This window comes from Galleria mellonella, unplaced genomic scaffold (genome assembly GCF_026898425.1).
Source record: "Galleria mellonella isolate WM207_F2 unplaced genomic scaffold, CSIRO_AGI_GalMel_v1 utg55, whole genome shotgun sequence".
NCBI lineage: Eukaryota > Metazoa > Arthropoda > Insecta > Lepidoptera > Pyralidae > Galleria > Galleria mellonella.
This window is the reverse complement of record NW_026442115.1, coordinates 2,849,509-2,873,712: the sequence shown is the minus strand read 5'-3', so window position 1 is coordinate 2,873,712 and position 24,204 is coordinate 2,849,509. Positions and strand designations below refer to the sequence as shown.

Genomic DNA, 24,204 nt, shown 5'->3' with positions numbered 1-24,204 from the left:
GTAATTCTACTGGGTACTACTTGTATGAGAATTGCGTCTTTTGTAGTCAAGAATATAAAAAAAAAATTTGGTAAGGATTTACGATCTTAGGATTGTTTTTTTTTTTTTTATAATTGAGAATGTAAATGATAATGGCTTCTATGTTACTGGTCTGCGCTGATGTGATACCAAACTGTATCAGTGAGGGATGATAGACTTAGCTCAGATGTCATCTTGACGAATTCTTCAGTTTCTCGAGGAAATCGTAGTGAGTAATTCACCCAGAATTAATCACAATGATTTCCAGGAGAAACTGCGTGGAGTTAAAACTAACAGGTGTAACCGGCCCCATTTTTAGCTGTCAATATACAGCTAAAAATGGGGTCGGTCGTCTCCAAGACTAGCAACACCCTTCTCCGTTTTACCCTCTTCAAATAGTAGGCATCTGCATAAGTAATATTTTTGGAAATAAATATCCTTAATTTCTAAATTTTATATGTATGACGTCATAGGTAAGGTAATAATGTTAAATTATAATATTATTAAATTGTTATTACTCAATTTTAGGATTTTATACATAGAAGAAATGAATCAAGATATACTACTGTAAAGAAAACTACTTCAGTCGTGATAAAACTAATAAAGTATCGAGACGAGAGTAAATCTTGTCGATTGCATAAACAACAAAACCCCACAATACGACGCGAGAATTTTTTGTTTCGCCTTTCTTAGGGGTAAAGTTGTTTAATCAATATTCGATTTTGTGTTAACATTCTACACTGAATTTCCAAATTTCACTTCCGTAATGCGCTGCATTATTAAGGCAGACACCGGTGCCATACGGATGAACAGATAGTGGATTGGCAGCAAAATTAAGGTTCCATTTACAAGACTAAGATAAAAAATAAAATTTAAAAATGTAATGTTTATATTATAAAGGTAAAAATTCGTGAAAATGTTTGAAAATTTTAATGGTTGTTTCTCAAAGATTTAAATGGTTAATTGAATTTAAACAGATATGCTATATTCGTATTTATTATATTCTTTTTATCCTAATTCACACCAAGCAAAAGACAAACCAGCAAGTTATAGCAAGCATTACATACACCTCGCTTCAAAAGCTCCAACGTCTGTAAAGTAACCGGTTACCAAAACACTTATGACGCGGTAACCTTCGCGGCGGATACGTCACCTGCTGACCTTCAATGTGACAGTAGTGTAACAGTGAACATGGTTTCACGGAAATATGGTTTCGCAATCGATTCTCAGTAGGATGCGAAAACACTATAATAATCCTTACTAATATATATTATAAATATAAATGTGATTTTGTCTTTTTATTAGCTTTTGGCGCCTTAGCGACTTATTGAAATTTGACATACAGGTACCATTTAAGATGGAGAAGGATAGAGACTATTACTTATCCTGAACAGTCAATATAGTCATCGATAATAATAAAATGGTTACACGGAAGTCGGAAGTAAAAGCTAGTAGTAAGGAATTATTTATTTTTATTTTTTTGTGTAACTTTATTTACCAAAAGAAAATATGCTACAAAAGGCGGACTTAATTAACGCTAGTAGCATTTTCTACCAGTCAACCTTTAGGATGTACAGTATCTCTAATAAATAAGTTATACGTAATGCATACATATATATACTTTTTATTGTCAATTTCAAAAAATAGATTAATGATTACAAAAAAAATATACACGTAAAATATCTTTTTTTTTTTTAATTCCATCGGTTCTAGTTTAATTAAATCTGTTCTGAGTTCTGTACTCAAATTTTTGTTATCAGTTTAAATTATGTGACTTTGGAACTAAATTTTTGGATTACAAAAAAAAAAATATGGTAACTATTAATTAATACAATTATGTATTAGTGATATTACGGACACTCAATGTACTGTACTGTAGTGTATCCTTAGATTTACAAGTATAATACAGTATCTGTGACTGTACCACAGAATGGTAATTGTATTTCATGCTATAGTTAATCTGGATGATAAATGATATCACTTAGATATATATGTACCTTCCTCCGTGCAACTAACTACAAAGCGATAGTATGTACTGTTGAGATCACAGGTGATGTTTTAATCGACTTTAAAGGAGTCTATGTTTTTTATGCTATGCTACATGTTTGGTAATTTTGATAATCTAGCCTATAATTTCCCACGAGATATAGCATGTATTTAAAAAAAAATTGTTTCTTTAGGATCGGTAACGGGTGCCTATTGCCCATTATATTGTCATTAACCAGCTGTATGCTTGTTTGCCATCTCAATACTAAAAAATCAGTTTATATCGAAAAAATCTAAATATTATATTGTAATATTGGACTCATACTAATTTTACCAATATTAGATGCAATTTTTAGAACAAAATTTTAAATAATTTAAAATTTTGTTCTAAATATTGTATTTAATATTGGTTTAATAATTCGTTAGAATTATTTAAATAAATACATTATATTTCTTATTAATGCTTTTTCATATAGATTTGAAATATCAATTTTTAATAAAAAATAAAATTTGTTATTGCGAATGACATGAGTTTTATACTCACTTCTAATTATATTTGTGCCTATATATACATAGAGTCACAATGCATACTTCTGTATGCAAATGTTTATCATATGCTGGGAGAAAACCCGCCAACAGTGTCCGAGCGAACTTTCATTTCCGATTTCAGCGAGATTCGATCGGATTTTTGGAGTTTCAATTGAGTTTGTGACATATCATAATTACATTCTTTAATTAAAATGCATATTTTTAATTTAAAATTAACAAATTTTTTAAAATTAATGAATGAATTGTCTCACATATACATTTTATTCCACAAAAAACATACACTAATTTCAATAATAGAAAAACCAGTTAATTTGATTTAGAAACAACATTGTTGAACCAATTTTGATAAAATTTCTATGAGTCATCCAAAAGTTTATCCTTTCCGTTAAAAAAATAATTTCTAAATCAATTTATAAATAACGGATTTCTGAAATAACAAATATAAAACAATACATCTGAATTTGTTTGAAGTGGATTGAAAAAAATGTTTTGGTTTCAGTTTCAACAGAGTCTAGAACAGAGGTTGAAATGAAATTTCGGTTTATTTTTCGACTGTGAAACCTAGTTTCTGTCGGACACTAGTGGCTGTCATTCAAATACACAATTGTAGAGGACAAATAGTTACATAATTATGCATGTCACCCCTCGTGCATATTACCCTTCCAGAGTATTATCTAATCTGTAATCCCATTATACTTGTGAGGTATTTGACAGCTAACCGATTGGTAAGCCGATCAGCACAGTCTATTCTATATTATATTGTGTATGTAAATAGACTATCAACAACGACAAAACATGTTTTCCAGCTGTTAAGACATAATAGAAGTTACAATAAGACTTTACGTATGTCGAAAAATGTATAAAAAGATTTTTTTAATACAGACTCGTTTTTAATATTATTTTATAACATTAAATAAAAAATACTACTAGAATAGGATATAGCCTAGGATGCATGTAACTTAATAATATTATAATGAAACAAATTTGATAAAATCATTGACTTGACCAAACATTTGTGAAAAGAACCTAATATTTCTTTGTTATTATTCATTCTTTCCTTTATATTTTTTTAACCCAACAGATTTTAATTCTTTACTCATCCAATAACAATTATCAGCCTCTGAATTTACCTTACGCTACGAGTACTTATGTATACAGGCAGAAAAAAAATATTACTTTAAGAGTCAATCAGAAATACATTTTGCTTATGATAAGAAAACAAAATTAATGGACTCAGTTAAGTTAATACATTTTGGGATGAACAAAAATATCATATTTAATAAATAATCATTAGTAATGATATTGAATGAATATGAAGCAGCCCTTTATTTAGAGTATACCTACTCAGTTCGTTTAATAGTCATTAACAGTTATCAACACATGTTCCTTTTTTTATGAGTGAAAATGGTACTGTAACCCCGCCTGCGCTAACGGGATACGCTGGCGGAGCACCAGTGAATGAAAACAGGCCAGTTAGCCCATCATGATGAATTCATCAGGAATTATCCATGATAGTTTCCAGGGAGAACCGCGAGGAGGTCGACCTCGTTGGGTATATTGGTAGCAATGCGATTCTCAGTCTCCATTACTAACAATCCCTTTCCCCCCAACAACACATATGTTCAGATACTATGCAGCAATATTCACACTATTCCAACATATTATTATTAACATAGTACATGTATACATATGTCGTTATTCTATAGTAGCGAAACTCAACAAGTAACATTTGATAATCCAGTAACACCCGCAAATTACCAACCACTTACCGCAGATTTAATTAAATTTCACAATGTATCCACTTATCAACAAATAAAGTACGATCGTGATTCACTCGAAAAACCTTGACATTTTGATTAAAAGACCTGATTATCTTCAAAATAGACAAACTGGACCAATGTTACGTTATCACCGGGTCCCGCTTTATTGGCGTAATGTTGTCCCCAATGCGTGCGTAGAATTCAACAAGTGACCGCAATACTGTGACGAAACGTAACACAATGTGATTCTTACTATGGACTATTGTATAAAAGGTAATGTCACCAAACTGCAAGCATCACACACTCATCTTCTGTTCAACAGATAAACAACAAACATACAAAATGTACAAAACTGTAAGTTGCCTACATGTAAATGACAAAATATTACAGTTTAGTAGAGAAATTCTCATTCGAATTTTAATCAAAATCTTTATTTACAGATTTTCTTCCTGGCCACCATCGCTTTGGCTGCTGCCAAGCCTAGCGTTGCTCCAGTTGCTCTCGCTGCACCCGCTCCAGTTGTGGCTGCACCAGCCCCATTAGTCGCTGCCCCTGCTCCCTTCGTCACAGCATCAAGCTCCCAGTACATCGCAAGGAACTATAATGGTCTCGTGGCAGCTGCCGCGCCTTTGGTAGCCGCACCCGCAGTCGCAGCGCCATTAGTTGCACCAGCGGCAAAATACGTAGCACCAGTTGCAGCACCAGTTGTCGCCGCTGCTCCCGCCCCATACATTGCTGCTGCACCAGCCCCGTACCTCGCACCTGCAGCTAGATTGGCAGCGCCTGTACTTCCCGCGTTCGCTCGCTACGCAGCGCCCTTCGTTGCCCCTGCACCATACTTCGCTCCCTCTGCCCCTCTTGTTGCCCTTAAATAAATAAAGACTGAAACTTAGTACGATTTTATACAAACAAAATAAACCTATTAAATAACTTGCGTTGTTGTTATTTTAGTTTGTCCTTGTTTTTGAATTAATAAAATCATTAGTATTATAACAAACAAAGTGATTTGGTTTTGAGATTGGTAACCCGTCTCTTTATTTATAGAATTACGTGCGCACATATTGTTTACAACGGTAGATGAATTGGTTGTAAGTTAAGTACAGTTTCGAAGTTTGCAAATCCTTCAAAAGTTGCACAATTCAAACAACGTATTTATTTTCGTTAAGTGACGTAGGAAATTGAATAATACATACCTGTTATAATTAACAGAAATTTCTTTATACAATTAACTAGCTGTATACTGTAGTTTTCTCTACATGCAATTTAGTCGTTTAAGCGTAATTCAATGACAAATATCTGAACATGTTAATATACCAGAGGGAGACTTTGTACAAAAGTCGTTTGCTTGGATAACTCTGTCCCATTCGTGTTTCAACCGTAAAGTAGTTGTATTTGCATAGCTGTGTTTCGGTTTGAAGGGTGGGATATGGCGTGAATTTACTGGGTACGGAGGAATAACACCTGAGCCCTCAAGAATGGCAATGCATGGGAGGTATCATGGGCGAAACAGTATACTCTGTTATGTCCATGGTACTGCTCATGTCTATAGGCGACGGTTACCACTTTCTATTAGGTGGGCCGTCAGCTTGTTTGCCATTCTAAGTTGTATAAAAAAAAAATATAAAACTAATATAATTCTTAGAATCACAAAAAAAATTAAATTAATGATCAGACCCATTTGTGCATATAATGCAAATAATGGCATATATTATTAGCATCTTAAGCGGCAGCTTTTAGTAAATCAATGTTAATGAAAATAGAATTTTCTAAAGCAATTCTTATTTTAACAAATGTATTATTTGACACTAGCTGCATCCTTTGTATCGCGAATTAGTATAATTTACCATACGTATACGGTCTACTCATATGAAATTTAGCCATTTAAACGTAATTGTGTTAAGATGCAGTTCCATTAAGTAAATTAAAAGCTATAAAAAGCTATAAATATAACTTTATAAGCATTCTAATTTATACGTAATATTAATAAAATTTCTTAAAAATTATTAATAATTTTGCAAATTAATTAAAATTTTGCAAAAAAGATAAGAGTGGTGTATAGATAAAATTTTGTCATATTATTATTACTAACGACATAAGACCAGCTCCCTCGGAATACAAAGTACTCAAGCTTCATATTACCGCCGTGCGTAATTACAATTCGATCCAACACGATTACGCTGACTTACTGTACTGTATAATATTAAGGTCGTCCTCCATCGTCCTACACCCGTGGATTATTTCAGGATGTTACGTTATTATTACGCGTTGTTACAACATACAGAGAGATTATGTTTCGGATTCTAGATATAAACATTCTAATATGAAGACACAAAACGGCAGTGAAATTACTGGGTACGAAGAAATATAAAATATAATAATACAGTAACTAGGCGACATCTGTCAAAAAGAGATATTTAAGACAAATTTATATTTAGAATCTTAATATGACAGATAGATATCATGACAATATTTCTTTAAAAAATTGTCTGTCTGTCCGTTTATTGGTCTGTATGTTTGTATCGATATCACACAAAAAATACTACATCAAATTGAATGCAGTTTTCACAGTTAGGTTCTTGAATATTTGACTTTAATTACATTTTTATTGGCTTTCTTACGTATGAAATCCTCACGTACGAAGTAGCGCCCAAAGAGCTAGTATAAAATAAAACAGTCTAAGAATGGCAGTAGATAAAAGGTAACGGGCGTGATAGTGTATTCTTTTATATTAAAGGTACCGCTTATGTCGAGGCGACGGTCACTTTCCATTAGTTGGGCTATCAATTTATTTGATATACCAAGTTTTATATATGAAATTGTTTGAATAGTGGATGACTTAACTAAAAGTTAGACTAAAGCCATTTATCATATGCTGTCAAGATAATCTGACCTCATCGTATCTCTTGACCTAGGTGTCCTCATATTTTGCCACAAAGTACGATCCCGTGCCAATTGCATTCATCGACTTGTCCTTGGAGGTCGTGACACCATCTCACAGGGTGTCGTCTTTCACCTAATTTGCCTGTATTAGGTAGTTACTTTTATACCCATTGGTTACCATAGTGATTAGTCTACTAATATCACTAGTACAGTATAATACTTAGTATTTAATTATACCATACATATACTATATAGTTGGAGCAGTGACAGGTCAATGAGATTTATTTGTACTTCTATCTTGGGATTCCAAATTAGAATATCAGCTTAAATCTCTAAATTTTAAAAATTCATACTTGGTACTTTAAAAAATATTACTTATTTCTTGCTCCCATAAAATTATTATACAAGAAGCCACAACTAAAGTCTTCGCGTAGTTACCTTTGCAGAAAATAAAAAAATATAACACTGAAGGACACTATGGTTACATGAGTACTAATAGATTGTTTATTCTTCTTTATTGTACTTTCACAATTGAGAGAAATAACAAAATAAAAAAAAAAAAATACTGACCGCTACATAAAGTAAGTACGGAGACAAACTTTTATTCCTTGAAGAGATTTCTTCATTGAGGGATTTTCACCTAACCTTGAGAACATTAAAGGAAAAAGTATTTTTAGGGTTAGTTCGTGAAACGTAATATATGTATATAATACACAAGTAAAATGACAAATAATCTCTGTATAGTATAAAACAAGGTCACTTCTCGCCTTCTGTACGCTCAGATCTTTTAAACTACGCAATTTTTATTTTATATAAAGATTTTAATGCGATTTTCATCTATAGACACAGTGATTCAAGAGGAAGGTCTATACGTATAAACAAACATTTGAGATAAAAGAAAATATATTGTTTCTCTTTTATAGATCTACAATAAAATTCGCGATTTTTTTTTATTCAACTTAGAATGGCAAACAAGCTGACGGCCCACCTGACGGAAAGTGGTAACCGTCGCCTATAGACATGAGCAGTACCAAAGACATAACAGAGTATACTGTTTTGCCCATGATACCCCGCATGCGTTGCCATTCCTGAGGACTCAGGTGTTATTCCTCTGTACCCAGTAAATTAATATTAATATTCCGACTAAAACTAAAATTCATTCAATTTTTATAAGGGATATTTATTATTTAGCAAAAGATCCTTTTCCCTATAAATGTACTATGTAATACAAACATAAATCAACAAATTTAAATAATGGAATAAATCTTTGTTATATTTTATAGTTTTTGTAACTGATATAAAAAAATACAATCCATGAAAAAAAGGTAACAAAAACATATTTAAAAAGTCTAAAATCTTTGTTCACACGTTATAAATGTATTAATGGTAATTTTTTTTTTAAATTACTGGTTTTCATCATATTAATTTTTAGAAAAACGTCTAGATCTATTACAAGTAATCAGAAATAGCGATTTCCATATAAAATTACTTAAGTATTTGAATTTTTAAATGTTTAAGCTGTAAGTTAAGATTTTCGACTTTTTTTCTTTTAAACCACACAAAGGTGAAAAAAATAAAAAAAATATACGTATTATAATCAGTCAAGCCGTTTTTTGAGTTTTAGTAAAACTAATGATCAACAATTATATATTTATTAGCATTGACAATAGTAAAATTGTAATGAATTTAATAGACTAGTTGTTCAGTTACCCACTATTTTCTCCCTTACCGCCAGCTACTGGGTTCATTTTTTTTTTCTTTTTAACTATCATTACAAAGTTTCATTAAAATTGGATGAGCGATTTAAAATATTAGCGCGAATGAACATCGTGACGTTTGATTTTTATGTATTATTTAACAATATTTATACGCAGCATAATGATAAATCATTATACTGCATTAAATTTTCCTCATGAAAATAATTTATTTTTGTGTATATACTATATATTATACGATTTCTTCGCAAATACTGAGACTTATTTGATAATTAATTATGCAACAAGTATATCAATCAACATCATAAAATATAACTATACTTTTATTTATGCAAAGAAGTTATAAATCAATTAATGTATTCAAATTTAACAACGAGTAGTCACACACTATACCTACTCATTTGATGATCAACTTGGAGACATTGAGGGTTTTCCGTAATGACCCACAAGGGTTCAATTTGAATATTAACCTAAATAGACAACTCGATTTCAATTACATGCACGTACTGCATCTAATTATATAACATTCCCTATAAACCTTTGTTATATAATATCTCTTGCCACTGTCAGTCTGTCACAGATTCGGTAACCAATAGAGACCGCATTGACACCTAATTGAGCATGCATTGGTCCTGTCAAAGGAAAGTGAAACCTATTGTAGCCTTATACACATATCGCTTGCAACAGTATTGAACTATATAATGACACGTAATTATTCATCAACACACTTCCACGTTGACACTTGACTAATCAAGTCGTGGTGTCTGACAAAATGTTCTCAATAAGATTTGTAAGTTACTGCTTATCAAATTTACTAGTTACCAATAACAATGAAAGTTTCTTACGACAAAAAGAAATTCATAAACATTATTTTCTTTTCAGATCATATTTGGCGCCGTTATAGCTAGCTGTAAAGCTAGTGGAATAGGCCATCTGATACCAGCTGTAAAGTCGATACCCATAGTTCGATATGCACCATTCTATAATTTCCCTAGCCCAGTGCGATCGATACACGCAATTGCGCCCGCTGTTCCAGCAGTTGCTCCGGCACCTGTTTTTCCTGCGCCTGCACTACCTGCCTCTGTAGTCCCTGCTCCATTAGCAGCACCGGTATTACCAGCTCCAGCGATTGCTCCCAGTTTACCGGCGTTTGCACCAGCACCGGCATTACCCGTCCCACCTGTAGCTCCAGCTCCATTCTTCGCCCCTGCTGTACCTCGATTTGCTCCAGTAGCGCCAGCGCCGGCTCTGTTCCCAGCACCGATAGCTCGAGCTGTCCCTGCCCTTCCAGCTGTACCATTCTCACCTATAGTGAGACCTGTAGCACCGGTGCCGGTAGCACCCGCCTTACCAGCGCCAGTGTTTGCGCCTGCCTTTGCTCCTGCGCCAGTCGCCTTACCTAAAGCTGTACCTGTTATATCACCGTATGCCAATCATCTATACGGCAAATTTTTGGCACCAGCACCAGTAGCGCCAGCGCCTATTGTTAAACAATTATGGTGGAAGTGACTCTAGTCTTTAAATTAAACTGTTGTTAGGTTGGTACATTACTTGTTATTTTTTAAGTAGCCAATAAGCTGTTTTATACGCTTTTGTAATAAAATTTAAATACTTCATTGTTTTCTTTTCATTAACAACATTAATAAATACAAGTATTATTACGAATATAATATAGGTAATTCTATTAATATGAATTCAATTGCAGTCTAGAACAAGTTCACTCTATGCAATTTCCACTTTGCGTTGTACTTAACAGGAATACCAATAGTTCCATTCACTCTATTGGATATAGGTACAGAACATTTTAGTAGGACAAGTATTATATATATAATGTTCTAAGAATAAACAAGCGTTAAAGGCATTTGAAATTAAGCTGCCTAGCAGGCATCGAGTCAGATATAATCCTACTAATATTATGTTTAAATGTTTGTTAATAAGTCACAAATTAACGGCTGATCGAATTTGAATGAAATTTGGTACAAAGAGAATCATTTATTGGACTGATGTATAGGATATTTTTTATCATAACTGCTTATACATCACAATACTATATCACAATATCATATTACAATAAAAACAATTTTCATTTTAAATTTTTGCGGGCATAGCCACAGATAACAATTAGACCAATTAGACACCTAGAATTGTAATGAATGGATCATAGTAATATTACCATGCAAATGTGAAGGTCCATACAGACTCGATATTATAATGAGAACAAAATACAAATACCATGGTGGCTTTTATATTAATTTTACAATTTTATAAATAAAATCTGTCTTCTATTTTTTTATTGAGACCTCAATTTTTATACCACAAATGTGGTAAACAAGCATACGGTTCGTCTGCTAGTCCTCTCCCTCTATAAGTTTCTGTCACGTGTGCGTTGCCGAATCTAAAGAAACCTTTTTTGAAAACTGTTTGAATTTGTTTTCAATACTATTATAGTAGTATTTAATTTGATTCCTTGATATATTATATTTAACAAAAATGTATTATCCTTATTCTTAAAAATCACTCTATTTATATGGATATGGAGCCACATACAGTCCTTAAAATGAAATTTTTATTTTCTAATTAATTAATATAATTTTCTCCATTAAATAAATTTTTGTAATGAGTAATAATAAAAGTGATATTAATAATAAGTATAGTTTTGCAGAAACTCTGATTACAAAATACAACTCATTACTTGGAAATGATAATAACCAGTAGTGATAGGACCGTGGTAATGAAAATCATCAAATATTGATCGTGGTAATTAGCAATCAAAATGGGTTCAAATAACCAATAAAGTCATCCTATTCGATTTGTAAATTAGACAAAATACAAAATAGTTCGTAATTAAATAAAATACGCAAATTTTTTATTCATTTCTTTAATCCAAAAATAATAAAGTATAATAGTAAACAAATAATAACAAACAAGTCTACATTACATAAGTCTTTTGATAGGAAGTCCTAATGTTCTCTTCAGTCTATCGTACAAACGCTGGGGCCAAAGCTAAAGGTGAACGGACTAAGGGAGCGGCCGCGTAAGCTGCAGGGGCAGCGTAAGCGGCGTATGGTGCTGGGGGTAGGGCGTAAGGAGCGGGCGCTAGGTAAGGTGCAGCGGCAAGGGGAGCAGCAACAGGTGCTGCCAGCGGTGCAGCAACAGGGGCTGCAAGCGGGGCAGCGACAGGGGCCGCTAGAGGCGCCGCCAAAGGTGCAGCAGCTACCACTGGATTGAGTGCTTTCGTGACAACGCTCACTTGAGCTGCGTAAGGTGGCACGTTCTGAGGAACAGTGTGGGCATAGCCGATTTGAGCTGGAGCCAATAATGGGGCCGCTGCCACCGCTGGAACCGCTGGCACTGCGCTGCATTCAGCTCCGACTGCGAATACGGCAGCGATAAGCACGATCTGCAATAAAAAAATATATGTTTATTATAAAGCATTGACTGTATTACGCGGTACTTTTACCAAATATTATTTAAATCCGTATACCAAATGCATTACATTTGGTAAATATAATTGAGTAAATAACAAAGATCTAAAAATTAAACAAACCACGTGTCTTTGAAGGCTTTCGCTTAGTATAATAATAATAATTGCTTATTATGTACACATTTCAATAATTAAATAATTACAATATTGTGGGATGCTGATTCCCAGGCAGACGATACACCTGTCTTTCGGTCTATCAGATTCTCCTTCACTTATACTAAAATGTAAATATTGCGTTACATAGATTTGCAACTGTGTAACAACTATTTGCTATCCTACTTGGATTCACAATAAAATAAAATAAAAACTTACAGATTTGATAGAGAACATTTTGCTTAATGTAGTGGACCTTCCTTATCGAAAAGGAGCTGTAAAGTGTGGTTAAAGAAGAAAAAGTAATGGCTTTTATATCCTTGATTATTGTAATTCAGAAAACGTTCTGCAAAATAAACATTTGACGTATTGCGGCAGTCATTTGGGATTCGCGGCGCAAGCGCATTGGAGAAATGGAGCAGATTGAGAAACGTGTTTATTGTGAAATTTTTTTGCAACCAATAAATAGCCCCCATTGAATAGACTTTTTTTATATCACATTGATAGTTCAAATAATTATACCTAACAAAATAAATTATCAAATAAAAAAATATCAAAAAAAAAATTATAATAATCGTATCAGCTGTTAAACATAGGTCTCCCCGACAGATTGCCATAAAGAACGGCCCTGACTAACCTGCACCCACTGACTCCCTGCAATGCACTTAATTATAATGTACTAACTCAATATGTATAGATATTGAAATCCATAATCTAACATTAATCACAACATACGAGTATTATATCGTCATAATTAATACCAATCTCGAATCACTTTATCCCATTATTTGAGATCGGCACGTAATCCAGCTATTATTACCAGTTTAAATGTCAAATTTTCTAAAGTTAAATATTTGTTATATAATCACACTTCTAAATTAATTTGTATGAAACTAAATACTCGCCCCGGCTTTACAACGGTGTACTAATGAAGAAATTGAAATCCAAATCTTCCGCTTTTTTTAAACAATATTTTTATTTTCCCATATAAGTTTTCGAATTTTTTCTTTCACACAAACCTTGTCCTGATAATAACAAACACAACAAAAAGAAAATTAGTTAAATAAGTGCAGCCAACGTAAAGTATTTTCGATAATTGATTTGTACTCATATAGATGTAATATATAATCACTAGTGAATTAACAACAAATTTAGATTATTACTGCGTCATCTTTTACGTTGAATATTCTTATTGAAAAGTTAACTACAGTTATCTAGCCGTTTACTTTATGCAAAATAGAATAGGAAAACAAATCGACGGTCCAACTAACAGAAAGTGATAATCGTTGCGTATATCATGAACAGCACCATAAGAATTATAAAATACATTGATACACATGGTACCCCTTTTGAGTTCCAGAAATTTATATTACCATAAAAATTTCTAGAGATAGTGATGAACGGTACAGTAAAATGCTACACAAATATATAAATATAGCCCATCTCATACTGAAAACTCAGTGCCTAGTTCGAGATGGATCATATCTTTGGTAAAAACAGATAGAGATACTTCTTAACCTAATTTACACTGGTGTGACCGTGACTAACGAAGTATAAATCCGTAATATTTACATATTATAAATGTGAAAGTAAATTTCTTTGATTGTTTTTGGTACATTATCGACTCGACCAATCGGAAGATGTATATTCGTATAGAAGTATGTACTGTTAAGGACAGAAAAGGATATAGCGATATTTAAACACCTCCTGAGTTTATAATTTTATAAACTCAGGAGGTTTTATAACTTACATGTCTTTCTTTTTATGTTACATAGAAGAACTTTTTTATATCTAAATGATTTACTTCAATATGTTGAGAATTTATCTTAAACTCAACTATTTTTTTTTATTGTAGCCTATTATTATAAATTCAAAAGTTAGTTCCTGAATGTAGGGACGGATATTTGTTACTCTATCACTAAAAAACTAATGCACCGCTTTGAATAAAATTTGATTTTTTTATGCAACTTAGAATGGCAAACAAGCTAATGGCCCAAGAAAAGTGGTAACCGTCGCCTATAAACATGAACAGTACTATGGTCATAACAAAGTATACTGTTTCGCCCTTGTTACCCCCAATGCGTTGCCATTCCTAAAGACCAAGATATTATGCTTCTGTGTACCCTGTAAATTCACTACCATATCCTTCCCTTCAAAACCGAAACATTGCCATACAAATACAACTGCTTCACAGTGAAGCTTCAGCAGAAGTAAAAACTACAGGTATTCCTGTACAGAATTGGGATGTTTTCCATATGAAATTTTGTCCACATTAAGAGCCATTGACGATTAACATCAGTAGGCTACTTTTTAGTCCGGTCAATCAACATATCCCGGTCACACGGATTAAGTCGCTGGTAGAAACTGGGTATCATTAAAAATTCAGAGTATTTGACTCTGAATTTTTACTGAGTTTTTAGAACTGAAAACTAGTAGAATATATAAAAAGTATTTGGAGTCCAATTCGTTCTAACAATAACAACAACATGTGCAACCAGATTTCACCAGCAGTCCCTGACCAACTTGTCCACCAGAAACTACAATAAAAGTTTATGGCTTTAAATTATTCGATACTAACAGTATTCTGTAGCGTTGCTCGCGTAAATTAGAATGGATAAATAGTATGCATTAGTATGCGATATGCGTTAAGTATAACAAGTGCTAAATTCGTATTGAGTTGGTATTGAGTTTTTGTTTTATTATAATAAAATAATGAAACAAAAAACAAATACATAAAAATAAATAAGCTCAGATAATGTAATTTTAATTAAATGTTACCATCATATTTCATATGAAAAGTAAGTATTGTAGAAAGTGTATGTGTATAAGTATATGGCAAAGTGTGTTCATTTTGATAGTAATCTTTGTATCCGTGTTAAGTATATGATATTTTTTACATATTATGAACAGATTTTTGACATTTACAATCAATATCTTATATTAGTTTAGTCACGATTGAATTAGCAATTTTTAAGGTTCCGTACCAAAAAGATATATATGGTGCGACTTTGTCTATCCGTCGTTCTGTCACAACATTAACGTTATTTTAGTAACTACTAATGCTATCACTTTTAAATTTGGAAGAGTTTTACATATGTAAGTTATACGAACAAAACTTTATTTTTTAATTATATCCATGGCAATCCATGGAAAAAATTCTTCTATGCTGTAGGGGGTCCGAAACGGATATTATATAAAAAGGCTTTATTTTTACATTCTAAAACTGATTTTTATTTATTTTTACGCTACATAGCTTTTTAGAGATAATCTAAAATGTGAAAAAAAAGGAATTTCCTGTTTTATCTCCAACGTTTTTGAGATATTATCAAAAAACGTCCAAAAATAAATACATTACTATATGTAGTCCAGTTTTTAACCAATATTATGGCTTAAATTAAGGAATTACAAATTGTAGTACTTATATCAATAATAATAACTAGATATTTACTTATTTATTCTTTATTAACTACGTTATAAAAAAATTTTTAGTGCAAAAAGTGGACTTGTTGCTACATAGTATTCTCTCCCAGTTAACTAATAAAAACTATTAGGTGTCAATTTCGTATAAGAAATGTAATAAAACCCATTTTATGTATTTATGTGCGGAACCCTAGTTCAACTCCCACGTGGCCGGTTTTATTCTATATTATACCAGATTATTTAAAATCATTGTAATAATAATTAATGTCATTCTATAAAAGTGTTAGAATTTAGGCTTAACGATGCTAAAAAACATTGGATATTTTATATTACAAAATGTTTATGCAAATAAATTTATCTTTATCCAACTAAATAAATAATATTAATAATATAGATTTTTTTAATTAAAATTTTATAAGCTTGATTTACCTCAAAAATAAAACGTCTGATTTATTTTCTTTTCGGAAGTTATATAACTGACAGTGAAATTTCAATGCACAAAGTCGAAATTAGAATGCACGGTCCGTCGATCGAGTCTGGGTCAAAAATCGTGGAGCCATGTCCTGCGCATTATACAGTAACGCGCATGCGCCACCCGTGTTATTGCTCAACGAATTTGCCGTTAGTATAAAAATGTTGCGATACCCTGGAGACGACACAGTCCATCGGATTCCTTTGCACATCCATCCAACTGTGAGCAGTCACACAACCCAAGCAAAATGATCGCCAAATTTGTAGTAAGTAAATTAAAAAAAAAAAAAACAGTAACAGCTCTCTTCTCAGATAAAAATATAACGTTATATATTCTTTATTATAATTAAAAATATAGTAATAATTATAATTAGAAATAATAACACACGAACTTATCTTTAAAAGAAATCTCTTCCAGTTCAGTCAACTTATCATAGTGACATTTTGTAAGAAAGAAAAATATGTAGCATAAATCTATTGTATTATTTAAAAAATGAATAAAAAAATTATCCATTATTACATTATTTAATTTATATATTTATTTACAGGTCATCTTCGCTCTCGCCGTTGCTTCCACCAAAGCTAGCGTCGTGGCACCTGCAGCACTTGTAGCCCCAGCGGTTGCTCCTGCTGCATACGTCGCCCCATATGCTAGCTCCTACTCCGCACATGCCGTCAACCACGCTATCGCTACACCTGTCGTTGCTCCAGCCCCATACGTAGCTGCTGCTCCGTACGTCGCCCCAGCTGCCCGTCTCGTTGCCCCCGCTGCTCCCTTAATAGCCCCAGCTGCCCGTTTAGTTGCCCCAGCCGCTCCCCTAGTGGCCCCAGCGGCTCCAGTAGTCGCAGCCGCTAAATACTTCTTATAAACAAATTTGGTGATATCATTGCCTAGTGACTTGCTCAACGTTTTTTATACAACTATTTTAAAATAAATTGTTAATTATGATATAAGAAAAAAATATTATGTTTTATTTCATGTATGTACCAAAATGAACTTTAATATTCTATATTCATGCATATGGAAAATGTATATGTATATATATATCTGTATGGTAACTTTCTTATACAAGGTGGTAAAAAAATATTGGTAAGTAGTTCAGTGGAATTAACTCTTGATTGCAATTTAAGTATACGAATATGAATCCAAGTCTAAATCTTGTTTAAAATTTATGTTTAAATCATTATGTCAATGATAGTTGATTGTTTCATGCTTCAAAGTATATAGCAATTCAATTCCGAAGCATTATGTATAACGACGGTGATTGGCTCTAGAAAACTCTTGCCATCAGAGGGTGCTAACATACGTGTTTGTAGATAACGATGAAATAATAAAAGACGTATTAACATTATTATCTAACTGAAACTCCCTGAACTGAAACTGTAGGATTTTCAAACAAGAAATGTTTCATAAAAAGAAGCTTACTACAACATGTGGGTTGTCATAAAAAGCATTAATCTACTATTGCCACTATGGTAAAATAGCACGACTTGAATATTTGAATTCAATATATTGTGGAGAACCACGATACATTGAATCCAATATCGCGCCACCACAGTATATATATATATATATATATATATATATTATAAATACAATATTCGATTTATTCTTAATTTTTTTTTATTTTATTATCACCGAACAAATAAAAAACTATATAATAAATTGATATAAAAATGTATATATTGATAGATTTGAACACATGACTATTGCAATCTTATGAGATAGCATACACATTATAGTAGTAATTCAATTTTATGTTTAAAACTTCATGATAAACTTGTTCATGATAAATTTGTATATTTCGCCGTAATGCGAGATTACAAGCCGTCCTTTACTTTAAAATACGGTATTAGATAGCGCCTACATAAGGCTTAACGATGCTAAAAAAAGATTGGATATTTTGTCCTCACATGACATTGCCTGCTACGATATTGTAATTGGAAACGCATTCAATACAAATAGCTACGAATAAGGCTTTCAGTCTTGTTAAATATTTATATGACAGTGAAAATGAATTACTCAACAGTTCCAACGTGTGAGGAGTACCGTGGATATTACTGTGTATTCTATGACATGCATGTATTGTTAATTTATATTAATACTTTTCATTATAATGAATAATAATAAATAAATTCTTTAATAAGGTAACCAGGGCCCACAAAATTTTTGTACAATATTAATTTATATTAAATTTAAATTATTATGTTAAATTATTACAATTACATAACACTATTTATTACAATTATAAATAGAAAAATACAAAAAAAAAATAAAGAAATCAATGCAAACAACAACGACCTAACCTACTTTTTTTGTATATTAGCCAGCATGTGTATCATACTACAATAATTCAAATACTGGCAATCTGATGGTCCGCAAATACCCTTAAAATAGTGTTACAGTTAGCTGTCATTATTCCATGTCGCCTAACAAAAACAAATCAATTTATTTGCTTAAAATATTGTATTAATTTGCATCCTAATTATGTCGATTACTTGTTTTACAATCACATCCATTGTCAAACATGTCAACATAATATCTATTCTCTGCTTAAATAAAAATAATCTTCTCTCATATGTGATTTTAAACGTAAAATGTTTTTTTTTTCCTTTGTTACAACCGAACGGATTTATCGCAGTTATAATTATTATTTAATCATGCTGTGTGCACATGCTGTAGCAAATTTACCTGAACAATACATTGACTATTTGCAGGTTCTGTTTTAAGTTTATATTTGTAAACTTCTGTTGTGTGAGCTAAATAAATAAAATAAGCAACTTAGGACTGCGAACAAGTTGACGGTCCACCTAATGAAAAGTGGCAACTGTCGCGGCGCGACGTCGCCTATAAACATGAAATACATTCAGCAAGGTATAAAATTTTAATAATTTAGTTGGCAATAAAAAAATAAATGTTATTTAAATATAAATAATATAAAAAAGATAAATATTTATTTTATTTTCATTTTTTACTTTTTTACTTTCCCTTACTTTTTAAATTTCAGCACCGTAACTCCTGATTAGATACTTCCACTTCTTTTTCGTTTTGTCAACGTCAACGTCCGTACGTTTCTCAATTTGGCTAATTTTTTTTCACGTACTAATTATTAAAGAATTAATTTCTTTTATAAACGCCTATTACTATATCCTAGCAATATCATAAGAAACAATAATTGCAAATGTTTCCATAAATAATACGCAAATAACATTCTGATTCTAACTAAATGTCGATTCTTAATACTCAAAAAAAAATTATGTTGAGAAATGTTTAAAGTCCAACCTACCTAGATGGGGGAAAGGGATCGTTAATAATGGGATCTAACTGTGGAACAGTTAACAATACTAACAATACACCCTCTCAGGTCGACCTCCACGCGGTTCCCCCGAAAAACCATCGTGATTGATTTATTGTTAAATTCGTCACGGTAGGCCAAAATACTTGCCTCATCCTCCTATCATCCCTCACTGGTGCTCTGCCAGCATATACCGATAGCGTAAGCGGGATTACCATTCCATTTTCACCCATTAAAAAAAAAACAACTTTTTTAAATCACGACAGTAATTTACTTGTGATACGTTTGCGTCATCTATGCCTGCATGGTACATTATAGTATGTTAATTTTTTGCCGCGTAAGTATCCTTAATGTTATTGTTCCATGTAATTAGAACAGTAATTATTAAGACAATGACCCAACCCTGACACTATAGATATTAATGCTAAGTTCAAATTCCGTGCAAGTATTGTTACATTATGAACTAGGTATGCCCGTGACTTTGCCCGAAATATTATATTCTAATTACTTATATAATCATCATTTCAGCCATTGTTACTTATATACGATAGGTTAATTAATCAATCATATTAGTGTATTCCTATACACTGTTGAATATATGTCTCCCACAATGCTTACCAACCAAGCAATTCTCTGCTGTTTGCATATGTTTTCTTTCCACTGTGATACAGAAATCATCGATCCATCTAGAAAATCTGCCTACAAAACATTTTAATATTCCTTTATATAGATAGATAGATACTATTTATTGTTTCCTCCAAAAGATTACAATAGTAAACTTATTCTAGATATAAACAATTACAAGAAATAATCACAATAAGAAAACAATGGGCGACCTTATCGCTAAAAGCGATCTCTTCCAGGCAACCTTTGGATGGAGAGAAGTAATTATAAACAGTTTGATTGGAGGCACGATGAAGACCCTAATATTTCTAAATATATTTATTAACTCATCATTATCATTCAGTCGTTAATTGTCCTACTGAACATAGGCCTACCCATAAGGAGGATTTTACTAGTAACTGCCAAATGTGGCAACTACTTTCTTCATATAACTGTACAAAAATTATGAGAATGAGATATTTTTTGCTACTAAACCGATACTAATGATTATAACAATATCGAAATCTGCCTTGTATTTTTTTCTGCATTGACATAATAAACAGATAGCCATCAATTCTAAAGTGATTGGATTTGAATTCCAATTCTTATTTTTATTACTGCTCTAAAGCATCAGAACTCTTACAACATATTTACTAAATAGGGTTATATTTTTAACTTATCTTTACGAAAAATGAATGGTTCACTTGGTAAATTATCATGTTATATAATAAAATTGTAAATAGACGACGTCAGTACATGAGAAATGTCTTAGGAAAATTAATATAGACGGTCTAAAAAGACCAGTGGATGCTAAAACAATATTTTTTAGATTTTTTTTTCTGTTTGCCCTTATAAAACAATTTTTCGTAAAAGACTACTACACCCAACTGAATGCGGTTTTCACAATTGTTTTTGATTTGACAACTTAAAATCTCATATATTGTGTTATCTTGATATGCTATCTAATAGTAATATATTTCATTTGTTTTTTTTTATTTCTAAAATTTACGCGTACGATGTATAAAAAGATTGATACAAATAAAAGGGCGAACCTATTAAGTTATACATGACTCAGTAAAAAAAAAACAACGAAATAAAATAACTTATTCTTTCAAGTAATCTCTGGGTTACTGGAACGAAGTTTTGACAGTGTTGAATAGGTATTATATACTTGAAAACATTATGAAAATAAATCAAAGGAAAGTTATTAGTTTGCGAAAGTTACGACAAACTTATAGAGCAGTTATATTAAACCCATTAATAATGTTATTCTAAGTTATGAAAAACCTTCAGGTCCATTAGGTCTCTTATTTTGCTCTGTATTAAATAATAAATTATTAAATAAATTTTATTATTAATAAACATTAAACCACTAGGAGTCCAGCTATAGTCAGTTAGTCAATACATTTGGATGGCATGAAATGACTAATTTAATTGAACGATTTGTAACCTCAAAACTGTGTTATAAAGACAAAATTTCCAAAATCAAGAATACCACAAATATTATAAAGAGACCAAGGGAAAGGTATGCTATCTAGTAGATAGGCAGACTATCTTCCTCACCTCACCGTATTAAGTCCATTCATTGACGAAATCAATAATTTATATGACAAAATTACAGACAAATTTCTTATTGATAGCAATTACTAATTAGTATTATATACATTGCCATGTGATATTATACATCATATCTTATAAATTGTCTAATAATTAAACACTATAATCGTATAAACATAATAAAAAGGAAATATTAAAAGGAATATTCTAGGCCGCCACTAGTTATGTTAATAAAATAAATTAATAAATATTTTACAATACAGAAAATAAAAATTAATTAATTACCTTGCAGAATTTTAATTATATTATGTATACATTCTGTTTTTATTATTATTTGTAATTCAAAATTTTCAAGATATTTTTATATTCCTAATTAGCCTTTCATAAAAAAATATTAATTTAAGCACGAATGAGGAATAGGTAACTGCGGAATTACGCATATAGTTTCTACGCAGTTCAGAGTTAAATTATTTATTTTAATCTAACCTAATGAATCTGTTGAAGTATATAAAATTGGATATTAGCGGCTTTTCCGGCTTCTGAAATTTTTCGCGTTCTATTTTTTTTTTTATTTATTTAGACTTAAGAATAATATTTTTAATGATATAAATGTGACTAAATCGTATCTCTTTTAATAAAAAAAAAGAAATATAATTTCAAAAATTCCTTAATTTGTGTATTAAATAAGTAAATAAAATAATTTATTTATAGAATAAATTATACAATAACTTTAAATAATATATTTACTCTCTTTTTTCTAAATTAGTATGTTTAATAAAAAACTATATTTCTTTTTAACGAAATAACAGTGAATAAAATAAATCAAACCCTAAAATAAATGTTTTTATATAGGTTATTGGATTGGATAAATAAGTATTATTAAATTTATTTTTTAATTTTCTAATTTTAAGTATTTATATTTTAAACCACTTATTACAATAAAATACATCCCCAAATTATTTAATTAATAGGTATAGTAAGAGAAAATAGATGAAAATAAAACGACTATGATCCTACCAAAATATAATAATCTGTACTAATATAGTAGAAAATTCATGGCTTACAATAACAGAGGTTTATTTAAATAAACAACCAATAATTATATTATCTAGAAATACGATATAATTTTGAGTCACTAACACACATGTGTGTCATATGAACGTAATCTAGATCTACGCCTATGTCGGTGTCATTACAAAATAGGCTAATAAGTCAGCTGACCAGCGTTCTAAGCACTATAGTAATATAATAATGTCATTGAAAACGCCCTGCCCTGGTTTACTGCGCTCGTGTAAGACAGCTGGACAATTTTCATGTAAAGAGAAATAAATTTTAGTCAATAAATTAGATACATGTACGTGGATTGAATAGTTATGATCACTCGTTTAAAATACAATTTTAAATTCTCTAAAAGTAAGCTGCAGTGCAAGTATACTGATTTCCAAACGATGAGGTTTCAAGTGCAATTTGTTTAAGTACATTAAACGATTTGATAATTATTTTTGCACTCTTGTAGCACATTACTTAACGATTGAAATCTCTATTTTCTCTGCAGCAAAATTCTTGATAGAATATCTTTTCTTTTTACAAATGATGTGCCGCGTCAAGCTGATTTGAGTATTGACTCGAATATCTAATAGGCACTTTGACAGTCGAAATCCCAATATACAGAATTCGGATACATCGTTTTCGCATTCGAATTCGAATATAGGTTTAGAGATCTTATATGATTCGAATACTAATCGCGTATTTATAGGATTTTTTATATTTCTGTTTTATCACTATATTATTTTTATCTTTATTACTAAATTACAAGTATTCAAGTACTGGTTAGTGCCCCTCGAGGCAAAATTCGATTTTTAATGAGTACCAAAATACACTGAAAGGCTAACTCTATAACTACTACGTACTTACTTTTTACTTCTAACATTTCTACTTAAGTACTAATATTTATTATAATGGTAACACCTTAATTTTTTACATAATTTTTGACATTATATAGCTGTTGATCCATCAGAATACATACGGAACATAATTAATGGACATGCCCAAATAGGTACCTGTCCAAATGGGTACGTACAAAATGAGTACAATTTGTATGTAAATACATAATAAGCTACAGATACCCAACGAGTGTGACCAGTCATTTAATGTTTATGTAAATATAAATAACAATAAATTGTCCCAATATTTATATGTATTTGATAGAAAACAACTGCCTTTTTGCTACTTCATTTATTTGATGTTATATACTTATTAATATATTATTTAAATTCATGTTATAAACTAGAATGAGTAGTATAACTGTTTATTGTATAAAACAAATTACGTAATTAAAATCTATTATTATTAATTACTCAATACCGATTATT

The 24,204-nt window shown here is 31.3% G+C and overlaps 4 protein-coding genes across 4 annotated transcripts; 3 read left to right on the top strand and 1 right to left on the bottom strand.

Annotated features, from left to right (window-relative positions):
* Positions 1–4,446: 4,446 nt before the first annotated feature.
* Positions 4,447–5,243, top strand: LOC113521458 (cuticle protein 16.5-like). Its single transcript, XM_026906986.3, has 2 exons — positions 4,447–4,667; positions 4,754–5,243. Exons 1-2 carry the CDS (start codon positions 4,590–4,592, stop codon positions 5,186–5,188), a joined length of 513 nt encoding a protein of 170 aa, XP_026762787.2. The 5' UTR covers positions 4,447–4,589; the 3' UTR covers positions 5,189–5,243.
* A 4,343-nt stretch (positions 5,244–9,586) lies between these two features.
* Positions 9,587–10,476, top strand: LOC113521459 (uncharacterized). Its single transcript, XM_026906987.3, has 2 exons — positions 9,587–9,698; positions 9,791–10,476. The coding sequence occupies exons 1-2, from the start codon at positions 9,681–9,683 to the stop codon at positions 10,415–10,417; spliced, it is 645 nt and encodes a 214-aa protein (XP_026762788.2). The 5' UTR covers positions 9,587–9,680; the 3' UTR covers positions 10,418–10,476.
* Positions 10,477–11,753: 1,277 nt separating this feature from the next.
* On the bottom strand, positions 11,754–12,815 carry LOC113521165 (cyclin-dependent kinase inhibitor 1C-like). The gene is made up of 2 exons (XM_026906598.3): positions 12,705–12,815; positions 11,754–12,308 (listed from the first exon to the last, which is right to left on the bottom strand). Exons 1-2 carry the CDS (start codon positions 12,720–12,722, stop codon positions 11,886–11,888), a joined length of 441 nt encoding a protein of 146 aa, XP_026762399.2. The 5' UTR covers positions 12,723–12,815; the 3' UTR covers positions 11,754–11,885.
* A 3,672-nt stretch (positions 12,816–16,487) lies between these two features.
* LOC113521460 (cuticle protein 16.5-like) lies at positions 16,488–17,338 on the top strand. Its single transcript, XM_026906988.3, has 2 exons — positions 16,488–16,642; positions 16,925–17,338. Exons 1-2 carry the CDS (start codon positions 16,625–16,627, stop codon positions 17,243–17,245), a joined length of 339 nt encoding a protein of 112 aa, XP_026762789.1. The 5' UTR covers positions 16,488–16,624; the 3' UTR covers positions 17,246–17,338.
* Positions 17,339–24,204: the final 6,866 nt, after the last annotated feature.

Bases quoted from the DNA above. Each gene is read 5' to 3' on its own strand.
- LOC113521458 (XM_026906986.3), top strand. From the start codon at position 4,590: ATGTCACCAAACTGCAAGCATCACACACTCATCTTCTGTTCAACAGAT. The intron at 4,668-4,753 runs GTAAGTTGCCTA...CTTTATTTACAG, and splicing joins CATACAAAATGTACAAAACT to ATTTTCTTCCTGGCCACCAT.